We start from the raw sequence: 18,986 nt of genomic DNA, 5'->3' as shown, positions 1-18,986 counted from the left end.
CACAGAGCTAGTTTTTTAAAAACAAAGTTGTCTTCTAACTGGATAGTTTAGTTCACTTATATATATTGTGATTATTGATATATTTACTAAAAATCATTATTTACTTTTATCATGTAATTCTGTACCTTCTATTTATCTTGCGCTAGGGAGTTTCTTTTTACTTCTTTCTTGTTTTTTGGGTAGTTGTTATATTTTTTTCACATCCCATCCCCCAATTTAGAAATTATACTCTCTAGTTCTCTTTTTAATAGTTATCTAGAAATTATGAAATGCATACTTAACAGTAGTCTAAAGGTAATATCTTTATCCTGAAAAATATAAAGAACACATTAAGACCATGTGAACTCATATCACTGCCTCCCAATTTTTATTTTCTCATCTATAGTTCTAATCTCTCTTTCTTTAACACCACTGATTGGACATTATTATTATTATTATTATTACTATTTATATAGTCAATATAGTTTACTCTTGAACAACAGAGGTTTGGAAATATAAGTGCACAGGTCCATTTACACATGAATTTTTTTGATAAATACAGTACTATACTGTAAATGTATTTTCTCTTCCTTATGATTTTTTTAAAAAGATTTTATTTATTTATTTGAGAGAAAGAGAGAGGGAACAAGCGGTGGGAAGGGACAGAGAGAAAGGGAGAGGGAGAAGCAGACTCCCTGCTGAGCAGAAAGCCCAGTGTGGGGCTCAATCCCAGAATCCTGATATCATGACCCGAGCCAAAGGCAGACATTTAACTGACTGAGCCACCCAGGTGCTCGTAAAGCCTTTCTTTTTGTTGGTGCATTGCAGTTATAATTAGTCTATGGAAATTATTTCATTTATATTTGAGGATCACTATATTTCATTAGTTCTAGAAAATTGTTAGGTATTATTTCTCTTACTTCTATTGTACATTCCTTGTTCTTTTTTCTCCTTCTATAACTTTGACTAGATGAGTAAGAGACCTTCTTACTTTGTCCTTTGTGTCTCTTAACTCTTCTGTACTTTTTATTTTTGTCTTTCTGTGTTGAGTTTTGTGTATTTTTTTTTCAAATCTGCCTTCCAGTTTACTATTTTCTATCTGTATCTGCTACTTTAACATTCATTGACTTTATGATATCAATTATTATATTTATCATTTTTGGTGTTTTATTTGTTTCAATCTTAAATGTGCTGGTCATTTTTGATAATATCTTTTCCTTTGGTTATATCTTCTTTTATTTCTTATAGTAAACATAACATTTTATATTGGAGTCTAATAATTCTAATATCTATGATTTTATGGGTCTACTCCTGATGTTTGCTTTTTTCTGCTTTTGTTTTACTAACCTTTTTAACTCCTGCATTTTCTGCTTTTTGATTTGAAGCTTCTATTTTTTGGAACTTTATTCGTGAGAATTCAAAGATTGGTTTTTGTTGATGCTAGACACCAAGAGGCCTACAGAACCAGGATTAATTGAATAAACTAAATTTTTGGCTGAGGGTTTTTTGGACACCCCCTCCCCCCAACACACACACAGATAATGTAGGATCTGAGGATGGGTTAATAATAAGAAATTTTAAGGGGAATTTTTTTCCTTTCCACCACAGCCAAGATAGGCAAGAAGTATCCTCTCTGTCTCTCTCTTGAATAAATATCTTCCTAATTCATCTACTAAAAGTGTCACCTTTTAGGGTTCCAACTTTTTGTAGTCTTTTCTATGGCATCCCACTCTATGCAGATTCCTGGCGTTGTCTCCCAAATCCCACAAACTCAACCCACTAAAACTCAAGGCCAGGAATCAGCAAACATTTTCTATACAAATAATTTAGGCTTTGCAGGCCTAAAATACATAGTCTCTGTTCTAACTACTTATGTCTGTCATTATAGCATGAAATCAGCCATCGACAATACATAAATGAATGGGTGTGGCTGTGTTCCAGTAAAACTTTATTTACAAAAGCAGGTGCCTGGCTAGATGTAGCCCACGGGCTATAGTTTGCTGACCCCCTGCTCTTGGCCATTAGGAGTTGGCAGATGCTAACTTTCTCATTTTCTTACCCATTTGGAGTCATACTTTTTTCCTATGTCAGATCTCTGAGGATTTCATCTACTATTTTGCCAGTCCAGTCCAGTCATGTACTTCAAAGATGCCAGTCCAGTCATGTACTTCAAAGATGTTTTCAAATATTGTGCTTGTAGTTGAGTTGCTCTGCAACCAGGAGGGCTTCTCTGGATACCTAGTCCACCTTTTTCCTGGCAATGAAAGTCAGATTTGTCTTATCAGTACACATTTTCTCAGATTTGAAACTGCTCAGAGACCTTTAATAACCAAGTTTGCCTAACATAGTAAGTGCAGACTTCTCAGATGGGCGTTTAAGGTTTTTTGGTCTTTGTCTTTAGCCTATCTTTCCAGTTCTTAGCTCACGCTACTTCACATTTTCAGCCAAATTAGAAAACTCACACTTTCCTAAATAAACCTTCCATTGATCACTTCTCCTCCATGATCATACTGTTCCTTGCACTATCCTTACACGTTTCATTCCTGGCCTTCCCCATAGCAATAGCAACCAGTTAAAAGATGGCTCCATTTAATCTCAGATACCATTTTCTCCCATGTCATCTCAATTGGTCACATTCCTTCCCTTCTCCAGCATTCCGCTTTATGTTACAGTTATTTGCAAGACTGTTTTGAGCATCCTTGCTACATTGTAAATTCATGGAGGACAGAGAGAGTCCCATATCCAACTTGGTAGGCTTCTCTTCTTTCCTTGCAGAGCACCTAGCATAATATTTTGAATATGGCAGGCACTTAAATATTTGCAAAATGAATAAACACATAGCATCTCTTTAAGTTGGGAAAACTCAATATTTTACTGTAAAGTCCATGTCATTTTTCAAAGGTGGATCCTTAGGCTTGTTATTTACTTATTGCAGCCATTGTGTTCCCTCAGAAATAGAATTACCTTACTTATGTCTTACAACCCATACAGAATCTCTTTTCATGGTCTGAGATTATTGCCAGTACAGTAATGACATCACCCAAAGATAACTAGTGTTAGCAGTGTATATATTAACATTTCCTGCTGTCAATAAGCACTCTTTCACAATATGATATTCTTATGGCTACTTAGTAATCCATCATATGGATATAGCATGATTTATGCCTGACCAGTTCCAATGGTTAAGCTTTTTACATAATATTATAAATAATGTTATAATGAACTGCCTTGTATATAATTTTTCTACCCCTCTGCTTATTTCCTCGGGATAAATGCTATCAAGTAAAGGAAATACTGAATCAAAGGGATTGAACATCTTTCAAAACTTTTTTGATTCCCAAATTACAACCAGATTATTGGACCAGTTGGGACACCCACTAGCAGTACAGTGCTCATTTAATGATACATTCTCCAACTTTGGATTTTCTTGATTAGTTTTAGGTTTTTTCTTTATTTGTTTTTGAGAGTCAATTTATTAAGTAAAATTTTATTTTAGGAAAATATATATCACCCTTATTGATACTAAAGTTGAGTAGATATGTGTGTGCATGTATGCATACATATATATGTATATACATTCATACATACGTACACATGTTGATTGGCCCTTATACTTCTTTTGTGACTTGTTTATTTATCTTTTCTATTGTGGTATTGCCTTATTCTTATGACTTCTATATGAACTAATTAATTCATTGTCTATCACATATGTTACAAATATTTTCCCTTTTTAGGATATGTCTTTTTTTTTGTTGTGATGGTTTACGGCAATTCTTTACCCTAAATTTTTAAAAAAATTTTTGTATAGTTTCAGATTTTCATCAAAGTTTCAAGATTAGTATAAAGAATTCTCAGATACCTTTGCCCAGTGTCCTCAGATTTAACATTTTATTACATTTGTCTTAATCTTCTTTTTCTCTGTCTATATAATTTTTATTTGAACCATTTACAGATAACTTACAGACATGAAGCTGACATTTTAAACGATAGCCATAAAAATTTTTTAAATAGTTCTTATTTTTTAGGACAGTTCTAGACTTAAAGAAAAATTGAGAAAGCAGTCTATAGTTCTCATGTCCTCTGCACCCAGTTTCTCCCATGGGTTGACATTACTTACAATTAATAAACCCATATTGATACATTATTATCAGCTAAAGTCCATTGTTCTTTTTTTTTTTTTTTTTGGATTTCCTTAATTTTTTTTCCTGATGTCCTTTTTCTGATGTCCACTTTTCCTGATGTCCTTTTTCTGTTTAAGGAGTCCATCCACAGCATCATATAACAGTAGTCATCATGTCTCCTTTAGGCTCCTCTTGGCTGTGACAATTTAAGGCTTTTCTTGTTTTTGATGACCTTGACAGTTTGGAGGAAGACTGGTCAGGTATTTGGTCAAATGTCCCTCTATTGGAATTCATCTGATGTTTTTCTCATGATGTTTTTGGCTTAAAAGAGGAAGACCGTAGAGAGGTAAAATGCCATTTTTATCACATCATATCAAGGGTATATGGTATTGGGATCCCTGGGTGGCGCAGCGGTTTGGCGCCTGCCTTTGGCCCAGGGCGCGATCCTGGAGACCCGGGATCGAATCCCACGTCGGGCTCCCGGTGCATGGAGCCTGCTTCTCCCTCTGCCTGTGTCTCTGCTTCTCTCTCTCTCTGTGACTATCATAAATAAATAAAAAAATTAAAAAAAAAAAAAAAAGGGTATATGGTATTAACATGATTTGTCACTGTTGATGTTGACCTTGACCGAGGAATACAGAATTATTTAAGGCCTCTATAAACATAATCAGTGGCATTTAGGTTGGGTCAACTATTCTGAAAAAAATTTGGATGTTCTATTATTTTTCATCATGAAAATTGTACAATAGCTGGAAAGTTCATTGCAATTCATGGAGCTGGCTATGTTGATGGGAATTCCCTAATTGGAAGGTTAATTTTATACAATGTGTTTTTGGTGAATAGTTTGAACTAGGAGTTAATGTTACATTAGTCTTAAGATCAATTCTTTAAACATTTAGCATATTTGAATGGCAGATATTTTTGCATGCATCCATATGAAGCTAAGAGCATCTGTATGTCTGTATCCGAGATATAGCCTTGGATTTTTCTAGAATTGTTTTTGCAAAGGAACATGTGTTATCTAAAAAACGATTTAGTTGTCTTGTTTCCAATATTCTTGTGTCCTTTCACTGAATAAACCTTTGAAATATTTGAGCAGTTAAATTTCCCACATCCTACATTTGATCATTTCCAGGAGCCAATAAGAAAGTTTAGTAAAGTGAATATGAATGATTTATTTGTACAGAAAGGATGAACTTCCTCTTAGCTGTACATCCGACACCCACACGGTACCTCATCTATGATGCTGGGAAGGAACATTTTCAGGAGAAATTTGATGCCCAATTAGTCTGTTTTAATTTGGTCAGTGGAATTTCCATCTGGCTCTCATGTGTATTCTGGAGGGCAGACTAGCATGGAGTTAGACAGTTTATTAGTTTGTGAGACAGGATCAGTAGGTACAAAGAACATTTCACAGAAGCAGGATTTTATAGATTCTGCGTTGCCACCCCCACCCCTCACCCCCTGTGTTTGGTAGTTACAGGATGAATGGGGACAGAGAAAGCACATACTACTCATTTTGGATTAAAAATACAAAAATAGATTGTAGATAGATGTCTTTTCTTCTAAGGAAATTAGAAATGTACAGATACAGTGGTATCTAGGAAAGAGGTAAATGTTTCCTTGTTCTAGGATATAAGGCACAGAAGTTTAGATAAACGTGTTTTGTGAAAATAACAAGTTTTTTTTTTTAAAGATTTTATTTATTTATTCATGAGAGACACAGAGAGATAGGCAGAGACATAGGCAAAGGGAGAAGCAGGCTCCCTGAAGGGAGCCTGATGTGGGACTCCATCCCAGGACCCCGGGATCACAACCTGAGCCGAAGGCAGAAGCTCAACCACTGAGCCACCCACATGCCCAACAAGTATGTTTTTAAAGTTTTATTGTTCCATAAATTTAAGGGCAGGAAGAGAGAGAGAGAACAAACTTACCTCTCACTCCTTCCCTATGTTGGGTGCATTCACACGCTAACACTGACATGAACAACAAACTCAATCTCTACAAAAAAGTCTAAGATAAAACACACCTGTTTTAAAAGTCAAGTTTTCACTAAAGGTTTTGATTCCTTTTATGCTGGAAAACAGAGGAGATTCCAGATGGAAAGGATCCTGGCCAAAAAACTCTATTTTCTGTTTTTGGAATGTATCTTTTTAGTTCACATCAAGCCGGCATGTAGGGTTTTCTGTCCTTGTTCCATCTTCTACATGTGAGAACACTCTCAGCTGATAGTGTTCACATCCTTTATTCCTCCAAGAATTAAAAGCCCTTCCTGGGCCATGTCTCTCCAGTTGGGTCACACTGTGGAGTGAGGTCCACACCAGGGTTATCTCTCAACGTTGTCTCCATTCTTTATTTAGGCAGCAAGTTAGCACTTACTCTTTAGATTCCCTGTTTCTGGTGAAGGCGTAATAATTCAATCTCAAATGACTGTGGAATGTGACATTTGGATAGGAAGTCCTGGATGTGATTCTAAGGACAGTTCTTGATTTCAGGTGACGAGGAATTCATTACCTTTAGGAGAGAGGGCTGACTGTGTGTCCATCAATTTAATCTTGACTTTTGCTCATGCCCAATGCCGATTGTATTTAATCACGACTACTGAGATACAATCGAACAAGCCCCAGGCAGAGAGGTTTACTGTGAAAACATTCAGTCCTTCCAGGAACAGGACCAGAAATTTCTCCATATGTCTGAAGACTCTGAACCTCAGGATGTCTGTGAACATTTTACTGTGTTCCACTGTACCCTCAAGTTTGTTTCCCAGCCATGGAAAATGCCCATGAGAAAGAATTGTGCAATGCTAACTGTTAGTCACTTTATATTTCCTGAATATTCCCTATTTAATTTCCCTGGTAGCTGGCAATAACATCTCAGATTTAAATTGCTGAAGGGAATTCGGGAAAACCCACATAAATGTTGAAGATGAGGTTTGGCAAGCTCTGTGTCTTGGTGACATAACAATGTCATAACTAGAGATTTCATCCAACAGAAGAGGCAGGAAATCCCTGCTGCTGCCAGACACCCACTTACACTCTTGAGTCTGAGGATCATCGTTTGTTAAAAATGGATTCTACACAGTTTTTAATTTGATGATCAGGCTGCTGGAATAAAAATTTGGACCTGGAGTTTAGATGCAATGAGATTTCTTTAAAAATGGGCATCTGTTAGATTTCTTTAAAAATGGGCATATGTTAGAAAAACATAGCAGAAAGTTAGAAAGAAAACATAGTAGAATTTCTGTAAGGGTGGGGGGAGGTACAGCTTCTCCACAAAAAGCGTAGCCTGCTCCCTCTGGGTGGGGCCTGACCTATCCACCAAGCTGACCCCGGCAATCAGACGGATGACGCCATTACCACACAGACTTTTCTCATACCCTAGAACCCAATGGACATGATTTTTTAACTTAAGAGAGCATCTTACAAATTGAGGTATTATCTTGATCACCGTGAAAATGGTCTGACAAGTTCTGAATTTTATCCCATCCTCCATGTTGTTCCATGCTTTATTAAGTTTTGATTACCTCAAGGTACCTTTTCCTTTTGTTCATTTTTTTGTTCTTATTGTGGTTTGGATCTAAGAATGTGGCCAATGTCTGCTCTAAAATTTGGTGACTTTTTATTGGAGATACCTGTATACTTGCAAAGGAAGCATAGGGAAAAAAATAAGTTCTCTTCCTCACTGTTCTCCACTTATACCTGATAATTCTGTTGTACTTGCTATATCATCCTGGGCTACCTCTTTGTCTGTTCTCTGATACTTAATTCTGTCACTTTGGTAATTGTTGAGGTCACCAGTTACCAATATATAGGTGTATTGGTAGCATTTCACCATTTAAGGTGAAATATATTTATTATGTTTATTGGATCATGAATTGTGTGTTATGGTTTTATCATTTAATGGTCTACATCATATGGTGATTTTTATCTGCTGATGATTATTGCTGTGGCATTGATTGAATCCAACACTATGGCCCCACTTGGCTCTTCTTATATTTGTACAGGCATGTTAGAATGTAAGCCATCTGGTTCCTTCAAAAGCTGGCATCTGCTCATGGTCATGTAGTTCCTGTGAATGACAGACTATTGGATTTTGCTGTCGACTGAAGTCTAGCCTCTTTGCTCATCTTATTACAATTATATCTCCTAATGAATGTCTTGACCCCAAACTCTCCCTTCACCTCCAGAACTTGGATGTCTAAAAGTTATCTATTTGTTTCCCAGGGCTACCATCAACTGTACCACAAACCAGAAAGTTTCAAACAACAGAAATCTGTTGTCACACAGCTTTGGAGGCCAGAAGTCCAAAATTAAGGTGTCAGCAGAGCCACACTCCTGAGACTCTAGGGGGAATCCTCCTCATGTTGGTGGTGATGGCCACCCATCCTGGGCATTCCTGGACGTGAAGCTGCACGTCTCTTCAATCTCTGCAAATTACCTTCTTGTAAGGGACACTGGTCATATTGGATTCAGCATGTAAATGTACGCAGTAGAACCCTGCAAGACCCTTTCCCCAAGTAAGATCACATTGTAAAGTATTGGGGGCTGGGACTTCAACATATCTTTTGAGGGGGACACAAAATTTTAATATAGTTTCCACATCATTTTTTAACATCCTTGTTGAGATCTCTTCTTGTGGATTTTTGAGACAGTTTCTGCCTTAGGACTTTTGCATTTGTTGTATCTTTGTTCTAGTCTTCTCATGGCTTACTTAGAGCGTTTGGCTCTCTGCTCAAAACTTCTTCAAAGAGGCCTCTTCTGGGATCCCTGGGTGGCGCAGCAGTTTGGCGCCTGCCTTTGGCCCAGGGCGCGATCCTGGAGACCCGGGATCGAGTCCCACGTCGGGCTCCCGGTGCATGGAGCCTGCTTCTTCCTCTGCCTGTGTCTCTGCCTCTCTGTCTCTCTCTGTGACTATCATAAATAAATAAAAATTAAAAAAAAATAAAGCTATCATTTAAAAAAAAAAAAAAACAAAGAGGCCTCTTCTGATCACCCTCTCTAAAATAGAATCCCTCGTCCACTTACATGGATCATTGTCTGACATTTTATGTTTGGCTCTTGCCCCAAGTACAGTGTAGGACCTGCAACAGCAAGAAATTCACCGTGCATCTAACCAGATATCCCCAGGGCCTAGAACAGTAAGAGTTCAACCAAAATGCACTGAATTAATGTGAGAATGAATACAGTTCTAGCATCATCCATTTCCCTATCACTTTACTGGGCAGAGATCTGAATCAGAGTGAATAAGGAGATATATGGGAATGTTTAAGTGGAGCATAAGTTGGCAGTATATGCAAAGGGCCTGAGGCAAGAGTGTGCATGGCATGTTCAAGTAACAGCAGAGTTGGCTAGTGAGTAAAAGAGAGCAACAGGAGAAAGGATCAGAGAAAGGAACCATATCAAGCCCCTCTCCCCTTTCCCATAATGTTCTGATCACCTCATGTTCTTTCCCTGGCTATTCTAATAGTTGTCTTCTCATTCTTGGGTGGTGGCTTAAATATCACCTCCCTCTCGTTATTCTGTTACCACAGCATCTCATAACATTTATCACCAGCAGTACATCTATTTATTCCTTTATTGTCTTGCCCCACTGTCCCAACTGGCACAGAAGTGCTGTGTGGGTCAAGATCATGTTCATTTGATAACTGTTGTGCTCTGAGGATCCAAGATGGTGCATGTTCCCCGCAAGTGTTTGATTTGTTGGTAGAGTGAATAAATGAAGATGAACTTCCATTGTTAAATGAGTTCTGCTGAGTTGTTAAATTCAGTTTATAAGAACATGTTTCTCTTTTCCTGGGAGGAGAGGAAGAGGAGAAGAAAAAGAAAAAGCAACCATATCTAAATATGTTCCCACCTCCCATATTTATCATGAAATAATACAATTATATTCCTGGCATTCTCCTGTGTGACATTTTTCTATTCCCATGACCTTAAAGCATATCCCTGATGAATTCTAAGGCTCTGTTTTCTCTCTTGCCACACATATTAAGTTTTTACTCGACATATTTTCCCAGTGTTTCTTGATTTTTTCTTTTCACATATTCTTCATAACATTAACCTTATAAGGCATATAAATATTTCTAGTCTGAGTTTAAACAAGAAAAAAGTGAAGTTAATTGTGTATAGTTAGTAAGTCTAACAATAAGCTTTTATGAAGGGATTTGTTTACCAATTCCACATATATTTATTGTGTACTTACCGGTTACGAGGCTTTGGGCTAGATTCTGGGGATCCTGGGACAAGCAGAGCAGAAGAGACATGGTTCTTGCCTTCCCCAAGCTTATGTTCTGGTATGAAGCAAATACTAAACATTATTTTCATCAGAAGTTATTGAATTACAATTTACATGTAAGTGACACACAAAGAAGGAGTATATGATGCTATGGAAGTATCTTACAGCAGGACCCAAGCTGGTCTTAGGGGTCAAGGAAAGCTTTGCTAGTTGCCTCTCCATTAAACGTTCTTCTCCTTTTTGCTATGAACAGAACCCTGATTTTGTTTGGATCAGCAAGGTATTCATCTTTGTACTTCCCTTGCAATTAGAGATGGCTACCTGACATCACATTGATTGCTCACATAGTGGGAGTGAAGTAGATGGCACCAGCTGAGTATGGCTTTCCTGGTATGAGTCCCACCTCTTCACCCTCAGTGCTTCCTTCTGCTTTTTCCATGGAGTGATATGAAGATTGAAGTCACGGGATGAAGATGGTAGAACTAAAACAGCCTGGGGTACAGATGCTATGTGGGATCTGCTGCCCACTGGTGTCTATCTCCTGAATTCTTGTGAGGTGCTCACCATGAGCCCTTATTTGATTAAACCACAGGAGATGGGTTTCTACTATATGCAGTTCCTAATTAATACAGCTTGAGGGTGTGGCATTTGAACTGGCCTTTGAAGGATATGAGTAGCCACTATCTGAGAAGCGAAAGCAAAGCAGGAGCACTTCCCATGTGCTCTGCTTAGACCTCAGGCTTTTGAATACCAGGGCTTCATCATCTGAGTTAAAGGGTACCAGACCACAGTTTCCTAAATACCTCTAGAGTTGGCCTTGAGGATGAACCTGCTGGAGGAGAAAAGTCTAACAGCAGCAGCTGGTGCTGGCAGTGTGTGAGGCACTGTTCTTCTTTTTTTAAAGATTTATTTATTTGTGAGAGAGGAGAGTGAGCAAGCACAAGTGCGAGGGGCAGAGGGAGAGGGAGAGAGAGTCTCAAGCAGACTCCCTGCTGAGCATGGAGCCTGACATGGGGCTCTATCCCATGACCCTGAGATCAAGACCCAAGCTGAAATCATGAGTTGAATTCTTAACTGACTGAGTCCCCCAGGTGGCCCATCAAGGTGCTGTTCTAAGGGGTTTACACCCATGACCTCATTCAGGTCTTATGACAACCTTTTGAGGGAGGCATGGTTGTTGTCACCACTTAGTTGAGGAAGCTGAACCAGAGAGCTATCAAGCCAGTTGGCCAAGATTACATAGCTAGTAAATGGAAGAGCCAGGATTTGAGGCCTAGGAGCGTGGCTTGAGAGCCTGAGCTCATTAGCTCATGACAGGCAGGGCTTGACCCAAGCTTTGGACTCATTCCTGTCTCCTTACCTTTGATGCCTAAGAGGAATCCTAAGATGTGTGTGCAAACAAAGATGTTGACCGTTCTTACCAAAGAGTGCACTTCTGGAGTCTGTTCCTCAATAGCTGATAAGCCAATTAGGCAATGGTTTTGGAATGCCTTCATGTAGGTCCTCTCCTTTATATTGTCTTTGGGAGCCGTACTGCATGTACTGTTTCCTTGAATAATGAGATACAGAAGTTCTTGATATTCTTTTTTAGACCCTGACCCAAAATCTATTGATTTGTTCCAAGCTGTGATAAAAAATATTTATCCCAAGCACATACAGGGCTTATTCTAGCTTCTGGGTGCTTGCTTTACCTGTTCTCCACTGCTCCTTCTGGGATGCCCCTGGAAAAATAGGAATCCTACCCCGTTAGGTCCAGCTCAGGATGACTCAGAAAAAAGTCCACAGATTACTAGTTGAAAACTATTTCAAAAACTATTACTGGTCTGCGACAAGATGAGTAGGGAAATTGAGAGACTTTGGGCAATTTAGCATTACCACAACATCCAAGGATGTGGTCCGTGAGTTAGTCTTGTTGACAGGGCACAATCCATTCTGGGTGCTGTCAGACTCACATGATGAGTTGGATGTAGCATGAGCTATGTTACAGGGATGGGCAATAGGACCACTTGTTGGTTCATGATGGGTTGGAAATTAAAACAAAAATGGTTCTTCACCACAGATAGTTCGAGAATTCCACTTGTGACTCACCATGGCAAGTCAGTGTGTATCATAAAATCTGGCACTGAATCTTTTTTTTTTTTTTAAGCTCTATTCTAGTTGTTTCATCTTTGGAGGTCTCACCTCCTTGCTTGTGTCCTAAGACCTAGGATGGCACAGCTTGTCCCTTCTTTTCTGTCAAATCTACCATAGCATTTAGTAAGATAATGGTTGCACACAGAAAAAAAAAAAAAAAGCAAGTGTTTAGTTGTGTTTTTTCCATGATTCAAATCATGAGCTGAGGCAGGTTGGGTAGGCAGGAAGAGAAGAGCCAACTTTGCCTCTACTTGGTGCAAAAGGGGGAAAAAATCTCTCATAACTTATTTTTTAGAAATACAATGTTATTTTTTAAAGTTTTTATTTATTTATTTATTCATGAAAGACACACAGAGAGAGACAGAGACATAGGCAGAAGGAGAAGCAGGCTCCATGCAGGGAGCCCAATGTGGGACTTGATCCTGGGACTCCAGGATCACACCCTGGGCCGAAGGCAGGCGCTCAACCGCTGAGCCACCCAGACATCCCTAGAAATACAAAGTTAAGGAAGAAGCTCCAGGCATACTATTGTAATAATCATTCATAGGAAACTGTCACATAGCAGGCACTGTGCTAGAGGCTGTATTTATTTACACATATTATTTCATTTAATCTTTATGCCATCTCGTGAAAGTAGATATACTTACCACCATTTTGCAGATGAAAGAAATGAGGTATCAGAGAGGTTGAGTAACTTGCATGAGGTCACACAACTACTCAGCGGTGGTGGTCCTATCTGACCTCAAAGCCGATGTACTTTTCTTATTCTTGTTATTACTTAGTGACAGCATTTATTGCTAAGAGGGAATGTTACTAGGTTTAGAAAATACTTCAAATGGACTTTAAATGTCATTTGTCCAAAATAGCTTTTTTGGGGGGTAATTGTTGCAATGTCTCATATTTCCATTAAAGCTTTTCCCTTCTATACTTTGCTTATACTTCAGAGGGTGGTGCAAAAGCTGCGCTTGGTCTGGGCCATCCAGCAAATTACAATTCCAGCTTTACCTTTGCACCTCCTGGGAGAAGAAAGACAAAGCCTTCTTTTTTAGGGCCTAATTAGGCTGTCATTTAGCATCCCAGCCACGGAGGTCGGGACATGCAGCTTTAGCAGAGATCTGGGTCCCGTCTTTGGGGACAGCAGAGCTGTTTCATGCCTCTGTGATGTGTCATCCCAACTGTGTCCAGTATGGGCTTTTCAGATGCAGCTTTCTGGTTCTTTGGGGAGAATTGTTTTCTAGTGCTTTTAGTCATTTTCAAAGGCTTTTATTATTTAATTTAAATGTATAATTCTCAGCTCATAATTTAATCGGCCTCTGAAAATGGTTTCAACAACTTGCTATCCTGGTTAGACTGAATTGCAGTTTAGACAAGACAAGGGCACATTTACTGTGGGCTGAGATACTCCGCCTGGTTATTTAATTATCCTTCAGGACATAGATTTATAATTATATTCCTTTAGATGTATGTTAGGAAATGGAACTGACTATTTTCGGGGTAAGGTTTGAGCGAGGTAAAGTGGAGATTTTTATGGTATTGAATTTCTAAAGCAGAATCAGGTCTATACTTTAAAACTATTTTTATGCTTTAAAAAAACAAGGATATGAGGAAATGCCTGCATTAACTGTGAGTTCGTGGGTCCCTAACGAAATCAAAGGAAATTTGATTATGGAAAGGTGGCTGAGAAACTAACTCTGTTTATGTTTTGTTTATTTTGAGATAATCCAGTCATTCAAAGAGAAAACAGAATGATGGTGATTCATGATGCTAATATAAAGATGGGAGATCTAATAAGGAAGGAAGAAAGTAAATTCCCCTTCCAGAACTCAAGTGGTCTGCTGAAAAGTAATCTACCGAGCATGGTTTCTCTAAAATATATTGCATGGGCTTAAGTAATTTTTCCTTAGCCAATTATCTCTGTCACATCACTGTTCCTTTAATTCCTCACATCTAATTGGTGATCAAAGCCTGAATTCCATCTGCTAAATGACGCTCTTAATCTGTGCCTTCCTCTACAATTCAGCTGCCCTGCGGCTACTCTACCTCTTGTTCTTGAACTGGTCTTCTTGACCTCAGGATCTTCCGATCTCTGATCTGACTTTTGCCCTGCTGCCATGGTGGTGGCTTTTAGAGAAATATGTTCCTGATCATATCACTGTACCACTGAGAATCCTTCATTTCTCACAGGGAGAAGAAGAAGGAGGAGGAGCAAAAGAAGAGGAGGAAGGAGAAAAAGATGACATAGAACATAGAGACAAAGAAAGACAAAGACAAGATGAAGCACAGATCTCTTGTTTCATAAACCTTGTCCACCTCGCTGTCATCATCCCTGGTATTCTAGCCTCAGGGACAAGCCAGTGACTCCTAGGTCTGTCTTTTGATCCAGAATGTTCTTCACTAGACTGCCTCCCATCCCCAAGCTGAGTGAAGGTTTTGGCATCATCACCTCCTCAACAAGCCTTCCCTGACCATCTCTTCCCTCTCTCCTCTGCTTCTGTTTAACAAAAATCCCAATGTATTTCCAATATTAATCTAGGTGCCATATATTTTAATTATTACATTTTTATCTAATTATTGTATTTTAAAACCAGTGTGTGTGGTGGTTGAGACCTTGGGCTCTGAATGCTGACCGCCTGAATTTGGATTCCAATTTTGCATTTCCTAGTGGGTTATGTGGTCAAATTACTTAAGCTCTCTGTACTTCAGTTTACTCATCTGTGAAATGGGAATAATGGTAGCCCCTACTTCCTGGGACTATAGTGGAGATTCAGTGAATTAGCGTGTGCAAAGTGCTTGGAACATTGGCTGTGACAACCTTAGTGCTTCACTCATTCCATAAAGAAGCTGTTATGTGAGTTGTATAGATTTTATTTGAGAAAATACAGTAAAAACATTTTATTTTTGTTGTTGTTGTGTTTATTTGTAAAATAGATAATCAGATAATGTTAAAAATCTATTGCAACAGATTGTTCTTTGTTGGTAGATTTCTTAGAAAACTAAAAATCTTTTAAAATAAAGGAGCGTTGTACTCTTGGGCAGAGAAGTTTACTGCAGTTGTTGGATTTTAGTAATCTTAGTCAGAGCCTTGGCTGATTGGTAGCTTATCTGTAATTTACTCAGGTCATTTACTGGGTTTCTGAAGAATCCAGTGGGTAGATTAAGCGCCTCATGTGGTGTTACCTTAACCACACAGCAGAACCGTGAGTAAGAAGTAAAGACATCTGGTGTTGGTTCCTTGACTGCGTGAATCAGGGAATGGTCATATGGTTCCTCAGTTCGCCATGGATGACTCCACTTTTCACCATTATAAATGATGCTGAAATGAACATCCTTTACCCCCAAACTCTTGTGCATCTTTAATTATTTCCTTAGTACAAATTGATCAAAGTAGAATGATTGAGTCAAAGGAAATAAATGAGTCTTTGGATAGTAATTGCTAGCTTACCTTCCAAACAGGTTTTATTCATTCATACTCCTACCAACAGTACTTGGAAATGTCCATTGCCTCCACACTTTTGCTATCACTGAGTATTTATCTTGTTTTTCATCTATCCTACCTTCATAAGCCAAAGGAAAGAAAAGACAAATGAAGAAGGTCTTGCTTGTGTAGGGGGAAATCTTCACCCTCATTTGCTCTAATTTATCCTTTTTTAAAAATTTTTTTTAGATTTGTTTGAGAGAAAGAGTATATGTGCACTCAAGCAGTGGGCAGGGGAGGGAGGAAGACGGAGAGGGAGGACCTCAAGCAGACTCTGAAGTGAGTGCAGAGCCCCACATAAGGGTCCTGAAATCTAGCTCAGTTGTTCCCTGAGAATATGACCTGAACCAAAACCAAGAGTTGGGCACTTAACCAACTGGGCCATCCAGGTGCCTCAGAATTATTTGTTTCTAACAAAAGATTTATGCTTCAGAGTCCATTATTTTTATGATCACAGGATTATTTATTTATTTATTTATTTTTCAAAGATTTTATTTATTTCTTCATGATAGATACACAGAGAAAGGCAGAGACATAGGCAGAGGGAGAAGCAGGCTCCCCACAGTGAGTCCAATGCAGGATTTGATCCCAGGACCCCAGGTCTATGCCCTGAGCCAAGGCAGAGGCTCAATCACTGAGCTACCCAGGCATCCTTCACAGAATTTTTTAATTTAATTTTATTTTTTAAAAGATTTTATTTTTTTATTCATGAGAGACACAGAGAGAAAGAGAGGCAGAGACACAGACAGAGGGAGAAGCAGGCTCCTCACAGGGAGCCCAATGTGGGACTTGGGCCAAAGGTGGTGCTAAACCACTGAGCCACCCGGGCTGCCCTCACAGAATTTTTTAAAAAAAGATTTTATTTACTTATTTGAGAGAGAGAGAGAGAGAGAGAGCACACACAAACACAAGCAGGGGGAGGGGCAGAGGCAGAGGGAGAAGCTGAGCCCTGCTGAGCAGGAAACCTGATGCTGGGCTCAATCCCCAGACCCTGAGATCATGACCTGAGCCAAAGGGAGATGTTTAACTGACTGAGCCACCCAGGCACCCTGATCACAGGATTTTTAATAATCAAAAATTTTCATATCCAGTAAGTTTCTTTTAAATCTTCATAAATTAAATGCAAGAGATCAAAAAGCCTGCTAATATTGCCATTACATGTATTAATTATGATTGAGAGGAATCACAAAGACTTTAAACTCCAGAATTCAAAGACTGACTTTTAAAAAGGACAACAGGAATACCAACAATTAGAATCAAAGAAACTCAGTCTGGAATGAGACTGTGTAGAGTTTAATTAGTAACAGAGAGACATTAGATAATTTAAGAGACATCTGGCATATATTGCTTGCGACCTACTCAAGATCTCTTGGTGACATTGTTTTAAAAATGATCAGAACTGTTAATTCCATTCTCTTTTTATCCAAAAAATTATATGAATTAGAAAGATTGATACCTGACTTTGTGATAATTGATGGTACTGTTTATTAACCTCCTACAGTTTTCTTGTTAGGTACTCTTTGGAATGATTATGTATGTATGTATACAGGAATGTTAATTCAAGTTTATAGCTAAAAAGTAGTTAGACATGAGGATTTTCACTGTATTTTATTATTATTATTTAAAAATCAAGTAACCTTCATGATATTTGAAAGTAAAATTCTAAAAACAAACAAACAAAAAAAGAAAGTAAAATTCTAGGAACCTGCAGGAGGGAAGGAAGGGGTTAAGCATGGCAGGAGGTTCCTGGGACAGGCCTCTGGGCTGACTTCTCATTAGGAAATCTGGTATTTCAGGTTGGACTGGGCTTGGGAATGGCTGTTCCTTTGTTCAAGAGAAAAAGTGCATTAGATCTGGCTGCTATCTCAGACTTGTAGAAAATGAATTCCAGAACTTTCTCGCACAGTGAGGTGATCCTGCAGTACCCCTTTGAACAGCATTTACCCCATGAATGTGAGACAGTGTCCCTGATTGCCTCAGGTTTGCACCCCAGCCACGGTAACAGATCCTGCAGGGCCTGGCACCACAGGACACCCGTGGTGGTGATTAACTCTACAAATCCTTGTTCAGAGCCCTTGATTCCTTTCACATTTATTGTGAGATTAGCTCTTCAGTAAAAACGACCTTGATGCTGCCCTTTGATTCTAGGTGACTTTGTTTTCATCGTTCAGGATGCATTTATTTCCATTTCTCTGATGACCAGTGTCTGTGCGTGGATTCCCTCTTGCGCCATTTTTTCAAAAAGTTGCTTCATCTAACCGGTGACTAATTGGTTAAATAAAACCAACACGTACTCCTGGAATTTAGGAGTACTTTTCGTTCCAGGCCCGATAAAGGGGAGTAAATTGCACCGTTCATTCCTGTCATCCTTTATCTCTCCCTTTCCTGCAAAATTATCATCACAAGTTGTGTTGGAAAGTTCTTCATTAATCTAGCGTGAGCTCTTTCATCCATTGCACATGATTCTGGAAATTTCCCCTCCCCAGCCACCTCCCGGACATCCTGCGTCCTCTTGTCCATGCATGGTGCAAGAATGGAAGCCTTTGATAGGAGAAGAAACTGGTCAGAAAGAAGAGAAAGAGTGGAGGTTAGAATGTAAACTAAACGAGAAATTTACGGCCAGAAGAGCTATGACTGGATCTTAACTCTTGGGCTCTAGGCTTAGCTCCCTTCTTATCAGTTGTGTGAAACTGCACCATTTCATGGAATCTCCTGGAGTCCCCACTTCCTTCGAGTGTGACGTGAGAATTCTAACATCCATAGGGCCAGCTTCCCGAGGCGGCTGTGGGAATCACATGAGATTCTGTGCACAAAGCCACTCCATGAACGCTCAAGCTCGTCCTGAAAACACTCTGCCATTATTATTTTGGAAGGAAAACATGACACAGGCAAAAAAGGGCATCTGTGTTGGGAATTCACTCTGGAGCGAGGTTACTGCGGTGGTCATTGGGAAGAGTCTTCCTTGGGTAATTTACTATTTATTTCTTTAAGGAATCTCTACACTTTAATGTGGGGCTTGAACTTATGATCCCAAGATCAAGAGTCTC

At 39.0% G+C, this 18,986-nt stretch overlaps 1 protein-coding gene and 1 long non-coding RNA gene across 2 annotated transcripts in view; one reads left to right on the top strand and one right to left on the bottom strand.

Annotated features, from left to right (window-relative positions):
• Window positions 1–1,919: 1,919 nt before the first annotated feature.
• Window positions 1,920–18,986, bottom strand: part of LOC144310421 (uncharacterized) — a 41,365-nt gene continuing 24,298 nt past the window's right edge. Inside the window, exons 4-6 of the mRNA XM_077891353.1 lie at window positions 11,753–11,880; window positions 10,299–10,386; window positions 1,920–2,233 (exon numbers count right to left, since the gene is read on the bottom strand). Coding sequence (XP_077747479.1) covers window positions 2,091–2,233; window positions 10,299–10,386; window positions 11,753–11,880 — 359 coding nt within the window. The 3' untranslated portion in view covers window positions 1,920–2,090. The remainder of the gene's footprint in view (window positions 2,234–10,298; window positions 10,387–11,752; window positions 11,881–18,986) is intronic.
• On the top strand, window positions 13,427–15,359 carry LOC144304955 (uncharacterized). Its single transcript, XR_013371965.1, has 2 exons — window positions 13,427–14,306; window positions 14,649–15,359. It is a non-coding gene; the product is annotated as an uncharacterized LOC144304955 (long non-coding RNA).

The sequence above is a fragment of the Canis aureus genome, chromosome 3, assembly GCF_053574225.1.
Source record: "Canis aureus isolate CA01 chromosome 3, VMU_Caureus_v.1.0, whole genome shotgun sequence".
Classification (NCBI taxonomy): domain Eukaryota; kingdom Metazoa; phylum Chordata; class Mammalia; order Carnivora; family Canidae; genus Canis; species Canis aureus.
This window is presented reverse-complemented; position numbering and strand designations above follow the sequence as displayed.